Raw genomic sequence first — 24,654 nt, 5'->3', positions numbered from 1 at the left:
TGGTCTCTGCCCCTTCACTAGCCTCCTCAGCCACCATTCTCTCCCTGACACTCCTTATTTCAGCATACTCTGCTTATTGTATCGAAAGGATGTGTTAGTTTCTTTCATATCTAGGCCTCCCTGCATATGGCCCCCTTGGCATAAAGTCCTTTTGAACAACTTTACCCGGGTGATCCCACTCATATATCAGGTCTGCGTAATCTCTATCTCCTCAGGAAAGCCTTCCCTAAGCTACTAGTCTAAGTTAGATTCCTCTGCTATACATTCTCAATTTATTCCCCACTTAGCCATTAGTGGATTCTGTCTTTTTGATGACTTGTTTTCATGTTGCAATCAGCAAATAGCTAGACTGGAAGTTTCATGAAGGAAGGCACCCAAACTGTCTGGTTCATTTCTATATTCTCAGCACCTGGCATACTAGCCCATTATAGATCCTCAATAATGAATGATTTTAAAGAATGAGTGAATGAATCTTGTAAAGATAAAATTGGACAAAATATCAATAATCAGTGAAGGTTTCTGACACATAGAAAGCAATCAATAAATCTTGGTGTCCTCCATCTCCTGTCTTGCTTGATTTTAGTATAACTCTATGTACCAAGGTTCTACATTCCTGAAGTTGCCAGATCATTTAACAATCACTACCAAACACTAGGCACATGATCTAATCTGAGCAATCTGAGGGAGGAACCCAAGTTATTGCCTCAGATCTAAAAATACTTCTTTAATAACTAATGAAATCTTAATAAAATAATAAAGCCAACTTGTATTGGCTTTGTTGAAGAGAGTAGACAAGTTATAAGTATAGCAAGTACACTAATCATTATAAGTCCACTGAGTCTTGGGGCAGAAGTCACCTGTTAAGGGTGAAGAAGCTTCAAGATTTATTGTGCTATATTTCATATATCCTCCTATTGCAGAAACTAATGGATAACAAATTGAAAATGCTCCATTTCACAGAAACATTGTTCCATAATAAAACTAATTTAACTTTACGAACCAAGACCATTTAAAAACATGTATGGGCCTGCAGAGCTGCATGAGACGGTGAATAAAAAAGCATCACACTCGCCTTCTGCAAACTTGCAGTTTAGGCTTGGAAGTACTGACTCAGAATAAAAGCAGAAATTAGACACTTGAGCACTCTTATTAAGTATTAGGAATAATAAGATAAGTAAAAAGCTGGAGAATGGCATAGAAGGCACTTGTAAATTGGACAAGGGGAGTCAGGGAACATGTCAGCCCTTTGAGGGTTTATGAAGATTTCTTGGAGAAGGTAACATTACTGATAGGAGAAAAATGACTGAGCATCCAGCATGAGCATGTGGCAAGGTTTCCAGGCTCAGTGTGGGAGAAAATCAGAGGAGGCTTTGAGAATGTGCCTGGGGTAATAAAAGCAATAAAGTCAGCTAAAATAGAAACACGCCTTCCCTGGAGTTGCTGGCCACATATTTGCGCACACTGCACTCAGATGTGCAAGGGAAGATGCAGCTTCCTTATTTTTTTAATAGTTTATCCCTTAAGCTCTAATCCCATGGAGTATTTGGAACTCAATATTAGGTTGCACATCGAGTCAATAATTTAGTGCAGTCCAATAACGTCTACCTGATTCAATAGTAGAGTCTCTTTAGATAACTCTTTTAGATAAATCTTAGTCTTTCTGGCTTCTGCTTTCTCCCTTTGCCCCGATCCAGTCCAAGATACCATCTGGGTGTATAAAGAAAAGAGACTCACATGCCCTGTGTCAGAGGGAAATTTGGGGGCTTTTGGAGCCGAAGGCAGTCCTTGTATTGCCCTCTGGCCCACTGGTTTCTAGACCATATCTCTCATCCATTACTTTCCTCAGTGGCATCTGTGCTTTTTAGCAGGTGGACCTAGGACATGACTCGGTTCTCCAAGATCAAAGCTGGGTAGCTCCATCCTGCCTGCCTCATTGTCATCAGAAAAACCCTCTGATGTCTGACTCTGACTCTTCCATTGCCCTTGGCTCCTGTGGTCCTGACTACAGGGTTGCTTTTTCTTTGATAGGTACCATCTATGATATCATCCATCCTTTTCTTGCCCTGGAGAAGCCCGGGAAGTCTTCTGGGAGCTAAAACGGGCTTCTGCTTCACCACATGATTGCCTCAAAAGGAAATGGACAAAAACCAGTGTGCTTTCACCTTTAACCCACGAACTTGCCACTGTCCCCCCGGGACTTCAGATGCATAACCTTAAGGCTGTAGAAAGGACTTCAGATACACATAGAACTGTGTGCTTCTGTGTTTAATAGCCAGGACTACGAAATCCCTCCCTTGGTTTTAGGAATACCCCACCAAATAGGTTTCAGTGAGAGGAAGAGCCAATTCTTACTATAAAATCAAGAGGACAATGGGAGTGGAAGCATGACCTGCAGCCCAGAGCCTGGCACCAATAATTTTTGGTGACTGTATTTATAAATGGAATTCATAAGTTTTGTTCTAGTTGGTTAGGCCCATCTCTTAATAACATTAAGTGGGCTCAAAAAGAATCTAGAAAATCTCTTTTTCTCTAACAAAACTTAGGATCAAACTGCTTCCATATCCCATGTTCTTTTTCAAGTATACTATGTTGCCCTGTATAACGACCTAAAAAATTATATTCTATACAATATAAATAATTTGACTGATTTTTGTAACAGTGGAAATACTTTAAAGCATTCTCTTATATGATTCATCAATTTGACAACCAGTCTGGCTGGGATTTGGGAAAAAAATAATAGCAGACATCTATTAAGCCTGTTCTATGGGCCAGGAAATGTGCTGAACTCATTACATAGATTATATAAATTGTTACTCATCATGACACTCTTCATATTTCCTTTTAACTGATGAGGAAACTGAGGCAAGGTAAGAGTTAAGTAATTTCTTAGCATTATACGACCAACAGAAGCAGAATTTGAGTCCAGATGATCTGATACCACAGTGTATTCGGTTAACCATAACACAAATATTATCTCTGAATGTTTACATTCAGGTATATGAACATTCATTTAAGGATTACTTTGTACCAAACAATATTTTAGTTAATTAATTTATTTTGGGGGGGAGGGACAGAGTGAGAGGGAGAGAGCGAGAGAAGCAGACTCCCCACGGAGTGAGGAGCCCAACTCAAGGCTTGATCTTATGACCCTGAGATCATGACCTGAGCTGAAATCAACAGTCAGATGCTGAACCACCTGAGCCACCCAGGCACCTCCCAAACAATTTTTTAAGTGCTGAATTACAAAGATCTATCTAATTCAGGATTTTCAACCTCTGCACTATTGTCATTTTGGGCTAACTCTTTGTAGTGGGACCTATCCTATGCATTATAAGATGTTTAGCAGCATTCTTGGCCCCCACCCATTAGATACCTATAGGACTTTTTAAGTTATGACCATCAAAAATGTCTCCAGATGTTGTCAAATGTCCACTGGGGGACAAATTGCCTCCATTGAGAACCAGTCTATCTATTCATCTATCTGTCATCTATCATCTTTCTATCCTTCCATTTTTTTCTCATTTGTGTACCTTGTAACTTTTAAAATATATTCAAATAATACCATACAGATTCTGCATTTGCAGAGATGCCCCATGACCCCACTCAATTCAATCTTTTCTCTTTTGTTAGATTTAATAACCATTGAAACAGACCTTGGGTTATGTGGAGGAGAATTTCTGACAAAGTGCTAAAAGCAAAAGAATTTTAAATCTAAACTCAGGAGAAATTTATTAATTCCCTTGACATTTATCTTTTACACTCAATACCTTGAATTTAATGTCAAAAGTACCAGAGTAACTATAAAATGAACAAAACTTCACTGCTATAATAGTTGTGGTAGGCAGAATAACAGCTCTCCCAAAGATATCTATGCCCTAATTTCTGGAACTAGTGATTGAGTTACCTTCCCTGGCAAAAAGGATTTTACAGATGTGATGAAGGTAAAGGTTTTTAGACAGGGAGATGACCCTAGATTAACCAGACGAGCCTAATGTAATCACTAGGGTCCTTATAAGGGAAAGAGGTAGGGGAGAGTTGGAGTCACATGGTAATGTGATGATGGAGTAAAGGTCAGGGTGTGTGTGTGTATGTGGGTGTGTATGTGTGTGTGTGTGTGTGTGTGAGAGAGAGACAGAGACAAAGATTTGAAAATGGTATGCTGCTGACTTTGAAGATGGAGGAGGAGCCTATGAACCAAGGAACACAGGCAGCCTCTAGAAGCCCAAAAAGTCAAGGAAACGGATCCTTTCCTAGAGCCCCCAGAAGGGCATCTTGCAGACACCTTGATTTTAGCCCAGTGAAACCCATTTCAGACTTCTGAACTCCAGAATTGTAAGATAAGTTTGTACTGTTTTAAGCCATTAAGTGCACAGTAATTTGTTTCAACAGCCATAGGAAACTAAGGTGGTAGTTCCTTATCTTTGGAATTCAAGGTGGACTGAAACTAAATGTGGTCCTTCAAGAATCCCAGGGAAGAGTGGAGAACACTCACCTTTGATGAGCACTTACTATGTGTCACGTACTGCAAGAAAGTGTTGTGTGTTACATCAGTTAATTCTCATGACTCCAGGAGCTAATCTTTATTTTCTCCATTTTTTTTTTTTTCCTGGAGAAACTGAGGTCAGGGAGGTTAGGTAACTTACCCAAAGTTCAGGGCGTGGCCAGAAAGGATACCAAGATCTGCCTGACTCCAAAGCTATGCTCATTCACACCAGAGCATATTGCCAACCAGCACTCCCCAGGATGATTACAAATGTTTCTGGATTCATTGTATTTATTATATTAGACCCCAGGCTAAGTTATTTGTAAATTCTTTTGGCACAAATGATACAAAGTGTAATAGATGTTATTGTTCATTTGGGATTTATCAATTAAACAATTGCCTTTTGGTTTATTCACTGCATGAAGTTATTTCCCCCAAAAGGCATTGTTTACTGCCTTTAGCTTGACTCTGGAAGTCCAAGGTCTTTGGCAGACTACGACATTAGTCTCAGCTTCTGCTTACTCTAACATTTTCATTTTCAAAAAGCCAGTGGTAAATCAAGCTAAGAACCAGATACCCAGTTCAAAGTTGATTTAGTAAGGCACTGTAACTCACCGGTAACAATCTTACCTTTTTGCCTTATGGTGTCATCTCTTTAGTAATTGCCAAATCTAAGGACACGTGCCCACACACACCTACACACATGCTCCCTTGTGCCCCCCCCCCTTATTTCCCCTCTCACTCTGACACATACACTTTGGCAGAAAATATTAACAGATAAATGCAGACATTTGAGACATGATGACTCAAACGGCAGAAGTTTTTAAAAAAATGTTTCTCACTAGCTAATGGACTTTTCCCAAAATGGGTTTTTCTTCAGAAATAAAAAATATATTGGATATAATATTCTTATATTGACTCTCAGGATCTAAAAAGTTAAAGTTATATCTTTATAAAACAAGTAGTTTGCTTGAGAGAGGGACTATTTCTTGTTCAAATTCTTAAATCTCAAGCATCCTGTATGTACTCAATAAATGATGACTAAAGGGAATTCTGTAACCTACTCAAAAAGTTCTGGTGAATGATCCTAGGAGAGAAAATTATGAGCTCATTCATTTATTAGTTTTTCTTGCTTGGGAACCAGTTTATAAGTTTATGATTTGAATAGTTCCTTTTTCTTTTCTTCCTTCCTTCCTTCCTTCCTTCCTTCCTTCCTTCCTTCCTTCCTTCCTCCCTCCCTCCCTCCCTCCCTCCCTCCCTCCCTCCCTCCCTCCCTTCCTTCCTTCCTTCTTTCCTTCCTTCCTTCCTTCCTTTAAGAGACCAGTGAAACAATCTCAGTGAAGAGAAATGTGTATGATCTGGATGGCCAGGCTGGGGAAAGTGTTCTCATAGTGAGTTAGTGCCATGAATTTGAGGATTCTTCTCATAGAGCTCCAACTCCTAAGCATTTATGCTCTTGTTTCATCTGCCCACCATGTCTAAAATACTTTCTGCTACTCTAATAGCTTAATAATGTGGTGTAAGGCAAAAGTATTAAACTCAAACACATCAAAAAAGCTGGAGCACTCTGCTGGCAATGACACTGGTTTTTTTTTATCGCCTCTGGGGCTGTTTTCTCACACCCAGAACGATTTAATCCTGCTCAACTGGAAGTGTGGTCATTCAAGGAACGCTTGTATGCAAGAGTGCTTCATAAATCGTAGCACCTGATAAAAGTGTAAGAAAACATTATCATTGCTTTTTATCTCATTATAAATTTTCTGGAATACTCTTTGCCTGCCAGGGAGTGATTTCTTTTGTGTTGTATTTTCTATTCCCTCTCTCCCCATCCTACACCCTCCCTTTCCTTAGAAATTACCTGATGGTTTGCCATTGTAGTAAAGTTCCCAACTACGACATTATCATTTTAAAACTCTAGTAAGTGATGTCTAGACTGTTGAAAGGGAGATAAAATGGAATAAAATACTGCCACTCAAGTTTGACCAAGTCACTTAATTTTCTTGATTTGGTTTTAAAAGCATTTTCCTTTAAGAGGCAGGTGAATCAGTGATCCACCAAGATCAGAGCTTTTGCACAAGGTAAATAGCCCCTCCTTTTTACTCTTTTTACATAATACCTATAGTTGGGAAGATGGATAGAACACTCAAGATATAAATCGTCTCATTACAAAGAGAATTTTTTCTTTCTTTTTATTGTATCTATATGAGAAGATGGATGCTAGCTGAACCTAATGTAGCAATAATCATTTCACAGTATATGTAAATCAAACCATTATGCCTTGCACCTTAAACTTACACAGTGATGTATGTCAATTATTTCTCAATAAAAGTAGAGAAAGAAGATACAGTAGAATAAGCGGTAATTTTTTATAGTCCATTCTGCTTTGCTTGATTTCTAAAGGGGAAGTTTGCTTTCCAGGGGGTATTTACCTTCATTGGGGGTGGGGGGTGGGGGGTCAGGGGCGGGGGGAAGAAGCTCTAGGCTATAGATTAAGTAAGGAAATGAGCCAGAGTCCTATGCTTTACAATTTGTGGAAAGAAAACAATAAAGCATGCTAAAATTTTGCATGATTGTATGTTAAAGCAGGATTTTTTGGCCATCTTCTCTTTCCTGTTTCTCTTCTAAATTGTACTGGTATATAAATGGTAGAAAGAGTTAAGATGAGATTACTTTCCAGAAATGATTATTTTTCCTCTGAAAACTCAAAATATGTTGATTGGGAGAATATATAGTTGGTAAAGAAAAGAATTAGTCATTATATAGAATTTTTCTCTCCCTGTATTACCACATTTTTCTCCATAGTTGATTTTTTGTGTGTGAATTATTGCAATCAGCGTTTTCAGGTCTTAAATGATTTCTTTTTTACCACACACTTGAATTGTCTACACATTATAGCTTCCTAGGAATTTTAAGAAAAATGTGCTTTCTGTTGGCCAACTCTCACTTTTTCCCATTTTGCTTCAAACTTCCTTAAAGGGACCCTAAATGTTGTCTGGTTTTCATTTGTAAAAGTCTTAAAGGAACGAACTTTTATGATATGATATTATTTGCTGTATATTCTCTTTTTATCTTCCTTGTTTACGCACATACAGCTGTGTTGTCTTCAGTTTCTCTGGTTTGCACAAGGTAGCTTGAGCTTTTTCCTATTGTATCATAAAGTATTTGTGTCATTTTGATGTGAAATTTCCAGAGGTAGCTTCCATGGAAAGACATAATAAATTTGGTTTATATGTTTACTACCTAATATATCCTTGAATTTTAAAGACTTTAGATTTTCACTTGTCAACCCAATGAAACGAAACACTATCAGTGATATCCATATCAAACTATGCACGCCAATAAACTGGGAAACACTTCTAGATTACATGGCAGGTTTTAACTCTTCAGTAATTGCAGCTTAATTCAAGTAATATTTGGCTGTTTCCAAGGTGCAAATCTGTGCCAAGCACTTTTAAGACTACAAAGATGAATAAAACATGTAGTCTAGGGTCCTGCAGAGTTTACAAAGATATAAGTATGTGAAGATTCAAATTCAATATCTAAAGTACTAATTGAAAAAGGAGCCCTGGGACCCAATATAAAACACTACTCAATATATGGAAGGTCAAAGTTGAACTTTAAACAAAGAATTAATTATTTCACTCTTAAAAAGGTGAAACATTCAGGATAAGAAATTAAGTCAAGGATGATTTTTCCCTCAGTAAAACTTTGGTTCAATAATATAAGGAGATTACGATATTAATTCCAACCTAACAACTTAATTATGATTATTCCAACTTAAAACACGAGTATACCCTAAGTGCAATCGTCATTTTTTGCATTGTTGGATGCATCCAAGTTTGTACTGAAAAAAATAATGAGACCTAATTAGACTCTTAACATTTCAGGCCGTTTAAATAATATTAACTCCAAATTGTGTAGAGTGATGATGTTTTTAAAATGAGATAATAAATAGCCTTAATAGGAGGATCTACAGAAGTTACCAGGATCATCAAACAACGTGAAGTGTAGTGCACATTTCATTTTTAGTTTGGTTGGGATAATAAGGAAGACTTCGTATTTTTACATATGCGTAGTTCTCTGAATTGCCTTATGAGTCACATCTGCAGCCGCCTTAGCTGCTTGGCACTGTCTTCTGGCCCATGATACTTGACTTCATGGAAGGAGACTGAACATTAGGGGAATAATCCCCTGGGCACCTTTGGTTCTTCCTTCTCTTCACTGTTCCTGTTCTTTGAGGGCATACTTGATTGCAGGGTGCCTTCCCTCCTTAGCTGGTCTTCCCTCTGTGAGCATGATGTTCCAGACCGTGTTCTAAGCCCTTTCTGTGTATTAATTTATTAAAACCTCACCTCAGTAACTTTCTTACTCCCTCATGTAACAGTGGAGGAAATTGGGGGCAGGGAGGTTAAATAACTTGCCCAATGTTACCCAGGTGGTCAGAGTGTAGCTGCGGTGCGGACACAGGCCGTCTCCTTGGATTGTCGAATGAACAAAAAGCATTTTTTCTCCAGATGTATTCAAAAATGTCTTAGCTGAGATAACTTCTTCAATTGCCTTCTTAACTCCAATCTCGGTGTCCTCTAGTCACCACTAAATCCCACATCCAGAGTGATATTTCAAGCTTTTTGTTATGCCCCTATTACTCCCCTCAGGTCTTCTGGAACATACCAATTCACCTCAAATATTTATTCATATATTTCACACATCTATACATTTTAATCTTTTAAAATGCCCCTCTTTTCTTATGTGTATGTATTCTCCGTGGATAGAAAACTGGAAGAAACCGTAACTATTTTCCTGGTGAAATATTTGGGCATGCTGCTTTTCTTTTTTATTCCAGATCACGTAATTTCAAATATGATTCCTCGCGTTGACCTTTGAGAATATCTATTCCTTCTACTTATTTATCAAAATAGCAATAAGAAAAAAAATCTCTTTGTCTGACGGGAGTTCTGTACTTTCTTTCAACCTCTTCTTTAATTCCAGATGGAAAGGTAGGTTTGCAAAGAATGTTGATATATTTAGCATGCTCATGAGGATTATATTACATGATCATTTTAATAATTGACAACATAAAAGCTTATAGGAAGGTGGAATTTGCTAGTAGCAGCCTACATCTACACAACAAAATATGCCTTCATGAGATTCCAGTGACACATTACATCTAAATACAATGTCTAAATTTGATGAAGGTTATCAAAGAAACTTGTTTATTTTTGATAAAAGAGGGTAGAGCATAAGAAAGACATCTTTTCATTTTGACAGGAGATATACGGCCTTCTAAAAGTTAAACTTGTAATTCTAGTCAAATATATTCTTGGCTTCTCATATTTAAATTAATGTCATTCTCTCAGTAAAGATGAAAAAAAATCAGTGGTTTAAGTATCTTTTCACCGTTGATTACCATTAAGTCAGGGATATTTATCTGCTTTTTGGAATAAAGTTTAGTCGGAACGATAATTAAGGATTTTGATTTGAAAAGAAATGTCAACTAAGATGTTGGCATTTTGCATATTTATATTGCCATCTCCTATGGTGGACCCATAATACGACAAAACCCAAAAAATTTTGGTGCAAACCAAGTATTTGTATTGTTTAATAATAGTACAAACAAGTTAAGGTAATCAGTAAAGTTAAGGTAATTGCAATGTCTATAGTATAGATGGGAGGGGATTTGTTATAATGAGCCTCTGGAGTGTCTATAACTTTCCAACAACCTCTAGAACTGTTCAGTTTGTGGAGTATGGAGGTAATATAGCTCAGTGGGAACAAAAAAGATCTGAATCCTTAACTTTCTTTTATTAACCTTGATCCCTCCATTTTGTTCAACAAATTGAATTACAAGCAGGAGGATATAGGATTCCAGACATAATGACATGGAAGTTGGAGGATTTGGGATTGGGTCCTTTTTTGCCTTTCTATATTTTACTCTGCTGGTGTGACGAGGCAATCAAACAGCTGCCTTTGGGTTTATGACCAAGGTCAGACATTCTAACCATTCTGCTCTTCACATGAGCACCTGTGCAGAGAGGGAACATTTAACACTCAGGGAACTGCTGTCCGCACAGGACATCTTAGCATCAATTAGCAAATTGAAGCCTTTGTCATTAAGAAAGGGAAATCGGTGGGTGGCTCAGTCGTTAAGCGTCTGCCTTCGGCTCGGGTCACGATCCCAGGGTCCTGGGATCGAGCCCCGCATCGGGCTCCCTGCTCGGCGGGAAGCCTGCTTCTCCCTCTCCCACTCCCCCTGCTTGTGTTCCCTCTCTCGCTGCGTCTCTCTCTGTCAAATAAATAAATAAATAAATAAAATCTTTAAAAAAAAAAAAGAAAGGGAAATCGGTTGGGGATAGTGGAAACACATGAGCATTACTGCCAATATTGGCAGTCAGGAAGTTACTTTTTGAAACATTTTTTAAGAGTACATTCAACCAGCCAGTGCATGGTCTCTTACATCCACTAACCAATTGAGATATAAAAATGTTAAATGGCTGAGCATTAAATTTAAATGATGAAGAAGAAAGATGTGCCCAAGGCACTTGTCCTGACTCAGGGAGGAAAGATTATTGCAGGTCACTGAACCAGAATAGAAGTTTAGAGGTTATCAAGGGAAATAAAAAGAAAAGACACATTCTCATCACGATGACCAAAAAGATTGCTAATTGCATATCTAATTTTAAAATGCGCACATGTAACTAGTTTGAATATCACTGATGTATTCCAGAAAAAGTAAAAGGAACGTGCATAATAATAATGCAAACCTATTTGAGTAGCTCTTTAACACTAGTCTAAACATTTTTTTTTTTCTATCTACCCTTGGGTTTCACACCAGCAGATATTTGCGTTATTGAGCCACATGCAATCTCTGAATGCCAGAGCATGTTCTGGGAAAGTTTTTTCATTTGATAAAAGAGGGTAAAGAAAAGATGTCTTTCTTATGCTCTACCCTCTTTTATCAAATGAAAAATGGCTCTTGCAATGGTTCTGTGAAGGAGTGGATATACCAGGGAAGGAATATAACTGAGCAGTTGCGAGGTCAGACAGAAGCTGGCTGCCAAGTCTAGCAGGCTGTGCACTTGGGATGAAATACTTGAGTGCTCTGAGCCTGGGTTTACTCATCTGTAAAATGGGGCTATAAGTCATATCTCACAGCATTTAGATAAGATACCTGAAGCACTGAGCAGAGTGTTTGGAAGGGAGTAGGGCTCAGGACATTGTAGCTGTGACGATGTTTTAATATGTTGCTGCTTGTCTAAAGTGGCCGTGGCTAAATGAGGCTCTGAATCACCCTTCAAATTAGCGCCAGGAGGTTTTCTACTCTTAAACTTATGCTCTTTTCAGAAAAAAAAAAAAAAAAAAAAAAATTGGAACGCAAGAAAGCAATATATATATATATATTTTTTAAGATTTTATTTATTTGATAGAGATACAGCGAGAGGAGGAACACAAGCAGGGGGAGCGGGAGAGGGAGAGCAGGCCTCCAGCAGAGCAGAGAGCCCGATGCGGGGCTCGGACCATGACCTGAGCCGAAGGCAGACGCTTAATGACTGAGCCACCCAGGCGCCCCAAGAAAGCAATATTTTAATGATAGCATCTTTTAAATTGTCTTTCAGAATGAATATAATATTGCTTCACGTGTACTGAATTCGGATCATGTGATTATAGGAACAAATAATTGTTCATTCCTAATTTTAGAGGAGTGTGTGCCTGACAACTTTCATTTTTATGGGCCGTTAAAACATTACTGGCTAATTATCCTGAGATGAGTGGCTTTGTTGAATTGGGTAGACATTAATTGTAAAGACTCAAGAGAAAGGCATGTTAGGAAGGCCTGTATGTTAGAGCCCCAAATAGAACCCAAATTTTCATGATGTTTAAAAAAGCACAGCATATCTGGGTTTTTTGGGAAAGCTCCACAAGAGAAAACCATCATCAACTTCCAAAAAGGTAACATCAGAAAATATCTATGAAAAAACAGATCTCCTGGTATGCTACTAAAAATAGAAGTATCTCAAAGACTTCTAATGGAGACTCATCTTATGTATACATTGTGTGGAAGGAGAGCATAGAGAACATTGTAAAGGATAAAATGCAGGAGACAAGGGAATTCAACATTGCTATGGGCTGTTTAATGATCAAGTGCAAATCTTCTGCCTGGAACTGTGCAAAAGTTCTGAGGTTTTAAGTATATTCATCTTTGTATTAATGAGTGCCCACATCTTCAAAATCTGTATCTACTTATGTTCTTCTTTTCTTATTGAACTTAATCTTAGACTATATATGAATCATCCTCAAGGAATTGCTACATTATGTAAAGCTGGTAGGGGGTTTTCTGCAAATGGGAGATGACGATGCTTCCCCCTTACTTTTCTATTATGTTTACATAAGCCAAAGATAACCTGGGTGGATTTCATATAAAATCACATACTCTTCCTGTCCCCCATTGACAAGAACACATGTATCTTTCTGTTTTCTGTGTCAACATTAGTGACGCTTTCACTCTGCTGACTGTCCAATCTTGAAATCCCTGACTCTTTGAACTTCTGTCTTTCACTCCTTAGGCGTCTGCATCTAATTAACTGGGAAGTCCTGCTAGTTCTCCCTCTGCACTGTGAGCTCACACCTGCTGCTTCTTTAAGAATGCTTCCAACATTATCACCTCCCCTAGGAAGCTCTGCTGAGCCCCAAGCCCAGCTGGCCCCTCTCCTTCATGTTTCCAACTTCCTGGACACGCATTTTATCACGGAACTTGCCATGTTCTGTTATAATTACTGCCAGTTATATGCTGCCAAGGCTGTGGTTCTCAAATTCCACCACATCTTAGAATCATCAACAATCAAAAACCAACTGAGGCAGAATCTCTGGGGAGGTGAGACCAGGGCCAAGGCATTTTTAAAAGCCGGGCTCTTCAGATGTTAATATGCATACAATTCACTGGGGGATCTTGTTGAAATGCAGAGTATAATTCAATAGACCTCAGGTGGGGCCCAAGAGTCTGCATTTCTAACAAGCTCCCAGGTGACACAGATGCTGCTTATGCTAAATCAGCTAAAAGTTGCCCCAGATGGTCAGGTATTTTAGAATAACAATCAGATTCCTTATCTGTATCTGTGTGTATATCTGTTTGTTAAGCCCACAAACTCTTACCCAATACAGGACAACACCTTCCTTCTGTTAACCTGCACCTGTCGCCGCCATTTTTAGGTGAGTAGAGGTGTTGAGAATTTTCTCATAAATCAGAATCTGGATTGTCAATATTTCAATAGAATCGGCCTTCCCCACTCGTATTCACAGTAAGCGTATGCCTCCACCCTTCCAAGTTTCTGCGCTCATCTTACTGCCGCAGGACACAGTGAAATGCTGGGGAGCGTTCAGAAGGCTAGAGGAGAGAGGTCTCATCGCCTTGGCTTGTGTTCCAAGTTTTAAGTGTGATCTTGTCTCTTCACTTCATTGTTAGCCCAGCCTCAGGAGTCTGTCTTCCGCTACTTCTCAGGTGCACTTGTGACCCTCCCTCTTTTCTCCTTCGACTCCTGACAGCCCTTCACTCCCACCCGTTCTCACGTTTTCCTCACTCCACCGCCATCACTGTCATCTCTAGAGACTTACCACAAATCATGGAAACCAATGAACACAAATACAAATAGAAACAGATGCTTATATTGTAAAAACTTCTTTCTTCCACTTTAAGTGCTACTTGCTCAGACACATTACTTTTCTTCTGTTAATGCTTCTGTCCCTTACAAGTACAGATCAATCTTTTTTGTTTCAGGCCCCAAGGACAGACTCTAAGTAATTGTTATTTAATTAGGCTAATAGCACGATTTAAGGTTCTGTTGGCCTTTGCACACCTTTAAGTGCTGACCTAGCTGCAGTCCAGTGCTTTCCAGAGTACATACTGAAGCATCCTGGGGAACCCACCCTGGTGCCAGGAAGTATTTTTAAATTTCAAGGGAAATACAGCAACACTTGGGCTCTGTTAGACTCCTTGTGAATTACTAGCTCAGGGTAGTTCACAGTTTCAACAGTAGGTGGTGCTACCCTCCTTTCGATGATGTCACATGTCTGTTAAGCTGGATTCCCCACAGTACTTGGGATAAGTGAGTACAGTGCAAAATCAACGTGGAAAGGAAATGAGGGGCAGTGTCTAATCTTAGAAATTGCGCAGAGCCCAGTAGATGCCCACATTCTGTAAGTAAGAAACTGTGGTTATTTAAGAATAAAATTAAAATATTATTTTTTCTTTTAATTGCTGTGTATTTTTTTCAAAGAACTACTTATTGGTTAGAACATAAATAGCTATTAAGGTGTTTGGATCTGTTTCTTGGGTCCTAAGCACACTGTGAAAACAATTCTTGAGATAATAAGAGCACTGCGAACCAAGAATGTTTTGGAACCTCTGCTATAGTCTAATCTTATTTTTTCTCTTTTTTTTTCCAAAAGTTTCTTAACCTCGGGGATCCAGATCCCCACATCAGGTGTATGTTTTGTTCCAGATCTATGTAAAAGTGGACCAACCTTTTGCCACGTAAGGAACAAACTTTTTTTTTTTCTTAAAATTTTTTTTGGTCTATTTTTAACTGTGGTAAAAACATATTATACTCAAATCCTTTCACATGTTGATAAAACATAACGCCAAAGATATATTTGGGGAAATGCCCTATTAATTGAGGAAGAACATCTCTTAAACACATCTGTCGTAGCAATGCGGGGTCCACGACAACTTCAGTGATTACCCTTGCCTTTTTTTTTTTTTTCCAACCGATAATCTCTTATGTGTCACACCTTCAAGGAGGTGGGGGTGAGGTAGGGAAATATGTCTAGCTGCCAATAAAATATCCACCTCCAACTGGTTAAATTGAAGCTCTGATTGGGAAGGGATTTTGTCACCATCCTTTATTTTCCACCCACTGAGAGATCCTGTAATTACTTCATTTTACTTTTGCAATGATACAGAAATCAATACTCCGCTTCAATGCATTACAGATAGATTATTATTAATAGAGCATATACAATGGATTTTCTCACCAATAATAGGAACATCTTTATGCACCTACTATGTGCCAGTCCCTGGTTCTTGTCTCACTTTAACTCCATGAAGTAGGCATTGCCGCCTGAATTTTCTAGATGAAGAAACTAAAGCCTGGGATGGTTAACAACCTGCCTTGGGCCACACAAATGGCAGGGCAGCGATGCGGCCTCAGATCTGCTTGAGTCCACAGCTCGAAACTTTACCCCATGGCAATATTACCTCTCACAATTACCATGGTAAAACTGATTCCTATGCGGTTTTATCCATTTCTGCTGCTAGCATCCTGATATATCCTAGCCTTTCTTTAAGAACAGGTGGTAGTTTTGATATAAAATGGCACCACAACTTTTGAAGAAAAAGCAGAAAGGAAAAAAAAAGGGAATCAATTATTTATAATTATTGATTTATTATAAATCATAAATTATAAATTATAATTTATTATTATAAATAATTAATTACAATTATTTATAATAATCATTATTATATTTTATTATTATTATTTACAACCATTACTCTATTAATGTAGTGCTTGCTCATCAAATTTCACAAGGAAATGGAGTGAAGTACAAGTAAGTGGACTTTCTTCAGCAGTCACACAGCGTGTGATTTTCACGTCAAATACAAGGCTAACCCCTTGGGGATCTGTGTTGATGTTCACCCCTTCACTGAATACTTCCTCTCCTACTTTATTCCACATTAATAATTCATTCATTGGAACAATGCCTGGTTACCTCAGCCCAAGCCATGAATGGCTTTCCTTCATTTATAGTGGTAAATACTTAAAGAGAATATTTGCACCTTCTTATTTAGGGATATTTGATAACAGCTTGAAATGTGAACATGCAGCCCTTGGAATCTGCAAAATTTATGCTATTCGCATGCTATCCTGATATAGTCATTTCAAAATCATAGCTGTAATCATAAACAGACATTTTATCTTTTCTGTTATGTTCATTCCCTATATAAAGGGTATGTGACAATTACTCTTCTTATCAATACCATATTATGAAACACAGAACCTACAAAGTACAAATCCGTGTCTCTGTTTTTTCCCCCATCGTTGCAGTATGCAGATATTCTGCAACAAGAATGTAGCTGATGATAAAATTTCAGTGAAACTCACGATGACAGTATAACTGAGCTGTTTCCCTGACTCAGCCAGTAATCTCTAAGGGCTATCATAAGTGGTGCCTCCTCATTCAACTTTCTAGAGTCAATAAAATGGTCAGATGATACTTGGAAATAGCACCTCTACATCACCATTTTTCTCTCTTGTGAACCTTGCCACAGTTAAATCACAAGCTTTTGAAATGCCTGGCTCTTGCCAATTATTTGAGACAAGACAAACCCGACAGCAGCCGCAACCAAATCTGAGGCAGTGGTGGGTTTTGAGGACCAAGGGCTCCATTTGGTCACGGAAAGGATGACACGGTCGGGGAGCCGTGTTAAGAAGTAGTTAATTTGAACACGGCCAAAGGACTGACGCTCAGAATGTTTGCTTTCAGAATGAGAAAAAGGAACCTTCCTTCCCTTACAGCTTAATCGCTCTATTCCTATTTTTAATACATCCTGGTTTATAGAATAGCTGGACCACATTTTTCAAGCTAAAGTAAAAATTAAAGGATTTATGATAATCCTATGTGGATGGTTGTGGGCGTTTCTTTTTCAACGGAAGCATTTCTTTCTTTGTTGCATTGCTGACATTTCTCAGCTTCTTGCTACAGTCTTCTTCCTGAAACTACTCAAGTGAAAAAAAAAAAAAAAGTCTTACCAGATAAGCAACAATTCTTACTGTATTGGGGGAATAGTTCACATCCTCCCCGTCTATTTATTAGAAGTAATTTCTTCAGGCTTTACAACCAGAACGTCAAAGTGCCCAATGGAATCCTACCTTGCCCACGTACTGATAATCAGATCCCGTATATTCCTCCAGGAGAAAGAACTGATTCCACATCCAGCTCCTTTTCGAACGGTTCAGCTCATTTTTGCTGTTTCCAGAGAGCTCCAGGACCCTTTTCTTTGCCGGAAAACCACTAGTCCTCTTGGATAACGGGGTTGAGAAAGTTGGGTAGGGCTGACCAACCCAAAAGAGTAACAAGAAGTACCGGTAAGTTCTCATTCTGATAACACAGTCCAGTCTCTGGGTAGTGGGTACCCTGCTCCTTGAAGTGGCTTTTTTCACTGCACTGTTTCCAGCATCATTTCTCCTTTCTTCCTTAATGTTCTTTGCTTGGCTCTCAGAGGATATCTGGAAAGAATAATAACATATCAAACATTTTTAGAGATGTTTAAAATTCAGTGTTAGAGCAAATAAGCTCTGGAGAAAGAGGACAGAAATTTGGATAGCAAAACAACAAAAATAAGTTGGCTATCAATTTTGAAATGAGGAAAACGTTCTTTCAGATATGCTAAATGGAAGGCATGTGCCGAGTCGGAAGCTGCTGTTTTCCTTTCTCCTTTTCTATCACTTAACAATCCTATTTTAAGTCATTGCGTTGCTGTAGGTCAACATGCCAGAGTGGATTATTTCACTACTCTTTTTTCCTCTTGAGTATGTGGGCTGAGATCTGGTTAGAAGGAACAAGTCTGTGTTTCGGATTACATTTGCATATTTATCCTCATGAACAAGTCAGAGGCAAAGATATATCACACGCAATTTCAGTTCGATTGAAAGTGGATAATGTTGATGTTTCACTAGAATGTACTGAGTACCTGTGATGCATCAGCCTAAGACAAGGCAAAGCCTGTTCAGACTCTTGGCTTCACAGATGTGTTGGGATAGACAGGTCTGGGTCAAGCACGGTTGGAAAAGACCACACTTTGTCTTCTCTTCCGAATGCGTGCTAGCATATTGAAGTTTCTGAAGTGAAATTTTGTAACAGTGACGCAAGCCTACATTTAATAAAGGGTTTCTCAAACTTGACTGGGAAGCTTTTTTCCCCCTCATCCGACCCAATAACACTATAGGATGGGTGAATGAGCAACCTACAGAATTTATATGTAACAGAATATAGGAATTAAATGAGCAATTTTATTTAAATTTCTGTAGGAAATCCTGGGCTTTCATCTCTAAATTTTACTTGTATCATAAGCAAGCAAGCATATGTATAAAAATTGGTCAAACAATTTCTATATAATTTTCACAGGTGCATCAAATATATCTCAATATCAGAGTGAATGCAGTTGACTATAGGATCTCCAGAAAAGTCAGCTCTTATACTTGTGTATAATAATTTTCCAGGACAAGTATTAATTTTCTTTTTTTTTTTTAAAGATTTTATTTATTTATTTGTCAGAGAGACAGAGCACAAGCAGGGGGAGCGGCGGGCAGAGGGAGAAGCAGACTCCCCGCTAAGCAAGGAGCCCAATGCAGGACTTGATCCCAGGACCCTGGGATCATGACCTGAGCTGAAGGCAGACGCTTAACTGACTGAGCCACCCAGGCATCCCAAATATTAATTTTCAAGAACATAACCTCGCATTAAAAAATTCCTTGGGCCAGATTGTCTAGCAAAGATGTTACAATGTGGTTTACTATTTCACATAATTAGAGTCATACATACCTATATCTCCATCCTAAACTTCTCCACATTTCTTGAAAAAAAAATCCAACAAATCACTCCTTCACTGTACCATTCGAAATGGGAAAAATATTTTCTTAAATAATACTAACAAAAATGAAGTGCTTTGTGATGTAGAACATAATAGTAATTAACTTTGGTATGTTCACTAAATACATGCAGACAAAAGAAACGTGTTTTAGGTAATCTGATCAGAATTTTTTTTTCTTTATGTCAGAAAAATGTGTTCACTTGTCTCCTATTATTCTAGCAGGGAAATGTATATATGACCAGTGTTTTGATTTTTTTTTTTACCCCAGCAATGAGTAATTAGCCACCGAACACATGATTTAGTGAAAGCTTTCTATTGGAATATCAGTGAAATGTTTCATAGTGTTCAGCATTTTTAAATCTTTATTCCATTACTATGCATCTTCTTGACAGCAGGCTGGGGAAGTTGAAAATTCCACAGGTGAGTAAATTAGTACTGTGACAGTTAGTCATGCTGGAAAAACGCCAGGCAACCGTAACTTGTCATTAGGAGGCCTTGGTACAGGTGTGGAATAACTGATGATCAATTAGGCCATGACGAGTCTTCTCTTCTCGTGGATAGTATATAAAGGGGATTGAGGGAGCATATGGAGAAAAGCCCTCTAAAGACATCTATTCATTTTTCGTAGCAGAGATTACATCGAGGTTGAGTCAGTGGAAATTACATTTTTCTTAATTTCTCATATTCTGCCATTATTTGCATAGACAAATCCTGCAGTGAAGAATTACATGTCTGTTGCCGCACTCAGTGTGTGCCCCATGGTGCCGGCAGGAAAGAGGGATTCAGAGAATGGATGTGTCACCTGTTTAAAAGGCAGACTCCTAAAGTCCATTTTTAAAGAAAAATCGATCCCTGTGGATGTTGTGTGGAAACTCTACAAGCTGTTGCCACTTGAATATTAAATATTAGTTCTTTTTAATATCACAGATACCAAAATGTCAAGTATTTCCTTTCTTTCTTTCTTTCTTTTTTTTTGCTTAGTTGATAATGAGCTTTTAAAGTGATGCAAATTTAAGCAGTGTTTCCAAGTATGCTAGAACATCTAGATTTGCTATAACCCAGCTCATTTTCTATCAACTTGGCAGGGTGTGTCCTTGTTAAAAAGTCAATATGCAAAATTACTATGATCCACTCATATTTAGTGTTAGCTTTTTAGAGGGATAGACTTCTGTGTGAAATTCATAGTTTAAAAACTCCAATGAACTCTGAACTGTTGAATATCTAACTTAGCAATTCTCATTTAATACTTCATAATAGGCAGGATTGCATAGTGGTGAAGATTATCAGTGCTGGAGCCAGACTGCCTGTGTTTAAATCCAGGCTCTGTCTCTTAGTTGCTGTGAATTTGGGAAAATGCTTAATCTCACCGTGCCTTAGTTTCTTTCTCTGTAAATGGGGATAATGACAGCAAGTACCTCATCGGGTGTTGTAAGGATTAAGCCATTACATGCAAAGCACTTACAATAGTGCCTGGCACCTTAGTAAGGTATTAATAAGTATCAGCTGCTATTATTATTATAACTGTTGTTATTACTACTGTTATTGTTACTACGATGTATTGCATATGAAGAATCCTTCTATATATAGCACACAGCAAAAGTCTGCAAAGGATAGCGTAGTTTTCCCTCTTACGCTTGAATACTTTTTTAAATCTTTCTAGAAGCATTTCTGAGTGAGTCAAATTCTTTTAAAATTAAAAAACAGAAGCACTTTAAAAATCAGAATTACGCCATTTGCTAGTCGTTTTCCTCTGTGTAGACTTCAGTTCAGGATTTCACAGTAATAGTGTAAAAAGAGAGAAGGCAGAAACTTTATGCCCACTGACTGCAGGAAGAATGTGGGCAAAAAGGAAAGTTCACTGGAGGATGGACTCATTCATAGAATCTGTGTTTTTTTCCCTTTCCCTTTTGTTAGGTTAAGGTTTTAAAAATCATCTTTACTTTATTCACATAAAAAAAATCAGAAGTACCTTCAACGTAGTAATTTTGACCTTGTAAAAATGGTACTGGACAAACATGTCTTCTTGTAATTAACATGCTGTTATTATTCTATTGTTATATGGGATAAGAATTTGATGAAGTTTAAATGAGTGATGTATATATATCTTAGATTTTACTTAATCTAAAAAGTATGAAATGAAAAAAAATATTCCAAGCATAACCTTAGATGCAAAAAAATAGGATTCTTAGGATGCGGAATGGCCACCGGTCAAGGAGGGAAAGGGCCCACTGTAGCACCACGTTGATGAGTATGGGAAAGCCGCTGACTTCCGAGCAGCCAACATGCAGGGGGACCACATGGCAGGTAGTAATCAGCTGTGCGGGCTCATGTTGTAGATGTCAAGAAGTAAACCAAAAGGACAAAGCAGTACGTCATGCATAGCCACAGCATTAAAATAGCAGGCGTGGTATTCAATCAGGAAAGAACCAGAAGATTAGAGAGTGGGAGGGGAAAGAATGCAAAACAACCTGATACTGCACTTTTCCGTGCCCATCCCCTCATGGCACTAAGAGCAAATCAGTTAGAGATATCAGAAACTATAAAAATAAAACTTGAGCTGCCTAATTGCAGCTCTTTTCTTATAGGCAATCATTTGTATGCTCTGAAATTTGATATGCAGAAGTGGTTGATCCAGAAAAATAGTTTGAATCTTTTCAGAAGCCCCTTTTTAGTGATGTGTAGAAGGTAATTAAGATGTTTATGGATAGTGGGGGGGCAAGGCCCACATAGCATTGATAATTGCATTACTTTGTAACTTTATTTCCCTGGCAGCCAATATGCATATATACTCCCATCCTCACAGGAGTACATAGTCAAGTCCAGCTCTTATTTAATGCATGCCATTTAGGAGGAACCTAGGCCTCATTAATTCATGATCTACCAGTTTAGAATATGTGATAATTAATGCAGAAGCTGGGCTAGAATTTTCCTTTGATTAGCAAAACCTTTTCCCTTAGATTATTGGAAATTAACAGTGTAAAAATATTTCATAGGGATATGTAGAATGAGAAGACAAACTACAATGTCTTTGAGTTCCCTAGAGTACTTTGGAATCACCTTTCATTTGCAAATAATTAATATGCTAATTAGAAAACTTCTCTATTGATTGAATTGCTTCTCTAGTGACTTATGTTTGATAACAGTCTGAATGACTTAACTGTGTTATCTGGTTTTGAGATACTGATTTTATTATACTATTTACAGCAAACAAGTAAGTAAATATTAGGCACATTTAAAAGCAATATAATTACTTTAAAGTTTTATAATTCAGACTTAGCATACATTTGTTCTGGTATTCTTGATTAATTCTAATCAGTGCAATGATACTATAATGCTATCTAGGCTTACAAATTAAACCAAGCGCACTCATTTTTTGGTATGCAGAGCCTTAACTTGGGCATTGAAAGCACAGTAAGCATTCAGTAAAGCAACATTATTAATATACTTTAACCATTTATCATAGTAAGAGAATGTTTTAAAATCTGGTAGGAAATTGTTTCTTCAAATAAATGGTGCTGCATGTAAATGCTGTAGCATGGTATTTTGCATGATGCTGCTCACAAAAAACATTTCTGAAAATATCTACATATAAGTCATCCTAACCCATTAGCATACCCCATTAGCAATGCTTTAGAATATGTATTATATAAATCCCTTAATTAAGTTTTGGTACATTTTCTCATATTATATTATTAATGAAGTAGAAAACAGCTGGTTATTTACAACTATTTAACATTTCTCTTGATTCTATTGTATCCCAACTCTAAGCCTGAAATCACTCTCGTTCCACAGTCTTTGGGTGCGATGGGGATGAAGATGGTATTTACTCCATTAAAACCTAGCAAATTCAAGAAGCAGAACTGTGAAATCAGGATGAACTAAACAGAGCGAAGCCAAAGGCATACCACACCTTTCTACAAGTAAATATTTAAAAATATAGATGTTCTTTATTCTGAGAGAAGGGTTTTACAACCAATCAAGTTTGTTCAAGGTCAATTATCCGATCTCCCAAGAAACTTTGTTTTGAATAAGTTGCCACCTGCTGTGAATAAAAAGTCTATAGAACATGGCTGATCTTCTAGAAGTGGTGGCATAAGGACAGAACCAATTTAAAATTTTTGGTAGGGATTTCACATGAAGTCTTCATTTCTAAACCTCTATTTCATTTTTCTGTAAATGTCAAAGTCACTGTTGAGTAAAATTGGTTCTGTTTCATGTGTGTAATGAACTCCATTGAAATGTGTCAAGCAGCTTTGGCATCTCTCATCACGTAGCTTTTCTCTTGTGCCAATGAATCATTATGGCAACAGCCATCAAATGATGCCTGATTTTTTTGTAAATGTTTATATTTGTGGATAATATGCCAATCTGTTTGCAAACTGATGTATTTCCAGATGAAGCTATTTTAACAGTATTACCCTCATTCTAAAATTATATTCCACACATTGCATTAATGAAGATAAAATCAAATGTGTTACAGCACATAAAATGGTGTTTTATGTGTAGTTGAGGCTCAAGGAATATTTGTTGATTTGAAATATCCATTTGGGACCAAAAAAAGCACCAAACAAACCCAAAACTTGAATCAGAGGATAAAGACAAAGGTCTTTTTCCACATGGGGAAAAAATTCCAACCTGTTTTATCATGAGCGAAAGTATCAGAGTATGGTCAAGAACAGACTCTGGCACGCCACGCATCTGGATTAGAAGCTCAACCCTAGTCAACACTGGCTGGGGATCAAGGCACGTCTCAATTTGTTTGTCTATAAAATGGAACGATATTAACAGTACCTACTCCATAGGATGGCTGTGAGGATAAAATGAATGAATTCATGTGAAGTCTTAACACTAAGATGGCCACGATGACCTAAACTGTAAAAAAAAAAAAAAAGTCTTAGCAAAGGACACACATTGGCCATCCTAGGGGCAGAGTTTGCGTCTTATGCATGTCTTGTTTTGCCTTTTACAATTAAACCGAAATCAGCTGCCCATCTTTAAAGATCAGGGCTTGCTCATTTCTGGATTAACTTGAAAGAGCAGATGTTCTGGCGACTTTTTTTTTTGTTTCTGGAGTGGAGGGAGCTCCCTACCAAAGCACTGTAGGTGCTTCCCCACCAATCCTTAATGATGCCATTCAAGTGCTTGCTTCATTCCTTTGTGCATGTTGCCTGGCTTCTGAGGGTGTCTGAGCTTGTGGATGCCGTCTTTTCCCAAAAGATTTACTCAGGGAAACAAAGGAGAAGAGAATGCACTTTACACCTCTAATTAGATATTCATAGCATGAATTTTAAACAATTTCTGTAGCAAACTATATGTCTAGGTTGCAGAAATGTATGAAAGACTTGGTTTCATATTACATCCTGCTTGTAAGTTAGGCTATTTGGCAGCTCCATTAATTCTTTTGGATGCATAGCCATTTAAGACAATGAAGCTTCAATAAGACTGCAAGATGTCAAAACCCATTTGCCCGTTAGTGTGAGCGATTTCAGTGAGTTTGCTCTTCTTTCAATAGCTCGATGAAAGGGCAGCC

General features: G+C 37.9%; 1 protein-coding gene and 1 long non-coding RNA gene across 2 annotated transcripts in view; one reads left to right on the top strand and one right to left on the bottom strand.

The window, feature by feature from the left end:
* The window catches only part of CDH6 (cadherin 6), a 125,626-nt gene that overhangs the window by 37,165 nt on the left and 63,807 nt on the right, over positions 1-24,654 (bottom strand). Inside the window, exon 2 of the mRNA XM_034998864.1 lies at positions 17,404-17,760. Coding sequence (XP_034854755.1) covers positions 17,404-17,760 — 357 coding nt within the window. The remainder of the gene's footprint in view (positions 1-17,403; positions 17,761-24,654) is intronic.
* LOC118006276 overlaps positions 1-24,654 on the top strand; it is a 78,261-nt gene that overhangs the window by 37,231 nt on the left and 16,376 nt on the right. The window lies entirely within an intron of this gene.

Source organism: Mirounga leonina, unplaced genomic scaffold, assembly GCF_011800145.1.
Source record: "Mirounga leonina isolate KUSES-001 unplaced genomic scaffold, KU_Mleo_1.0 Mir_95, whole genome shotgun sequence".
Taxonomy (NCBI): domain Eukaryota; kingdom Metazoa; phylum Chordata; class Mammalia; order Carnivora; family Phocidae; genus Mirounga; species Mirounga leonina.
The sequence above is the reverse complement of the archived record's forward strand: the minus strand, read 5'-3'. Positions and strand labels throughout refer to the sequence as shown.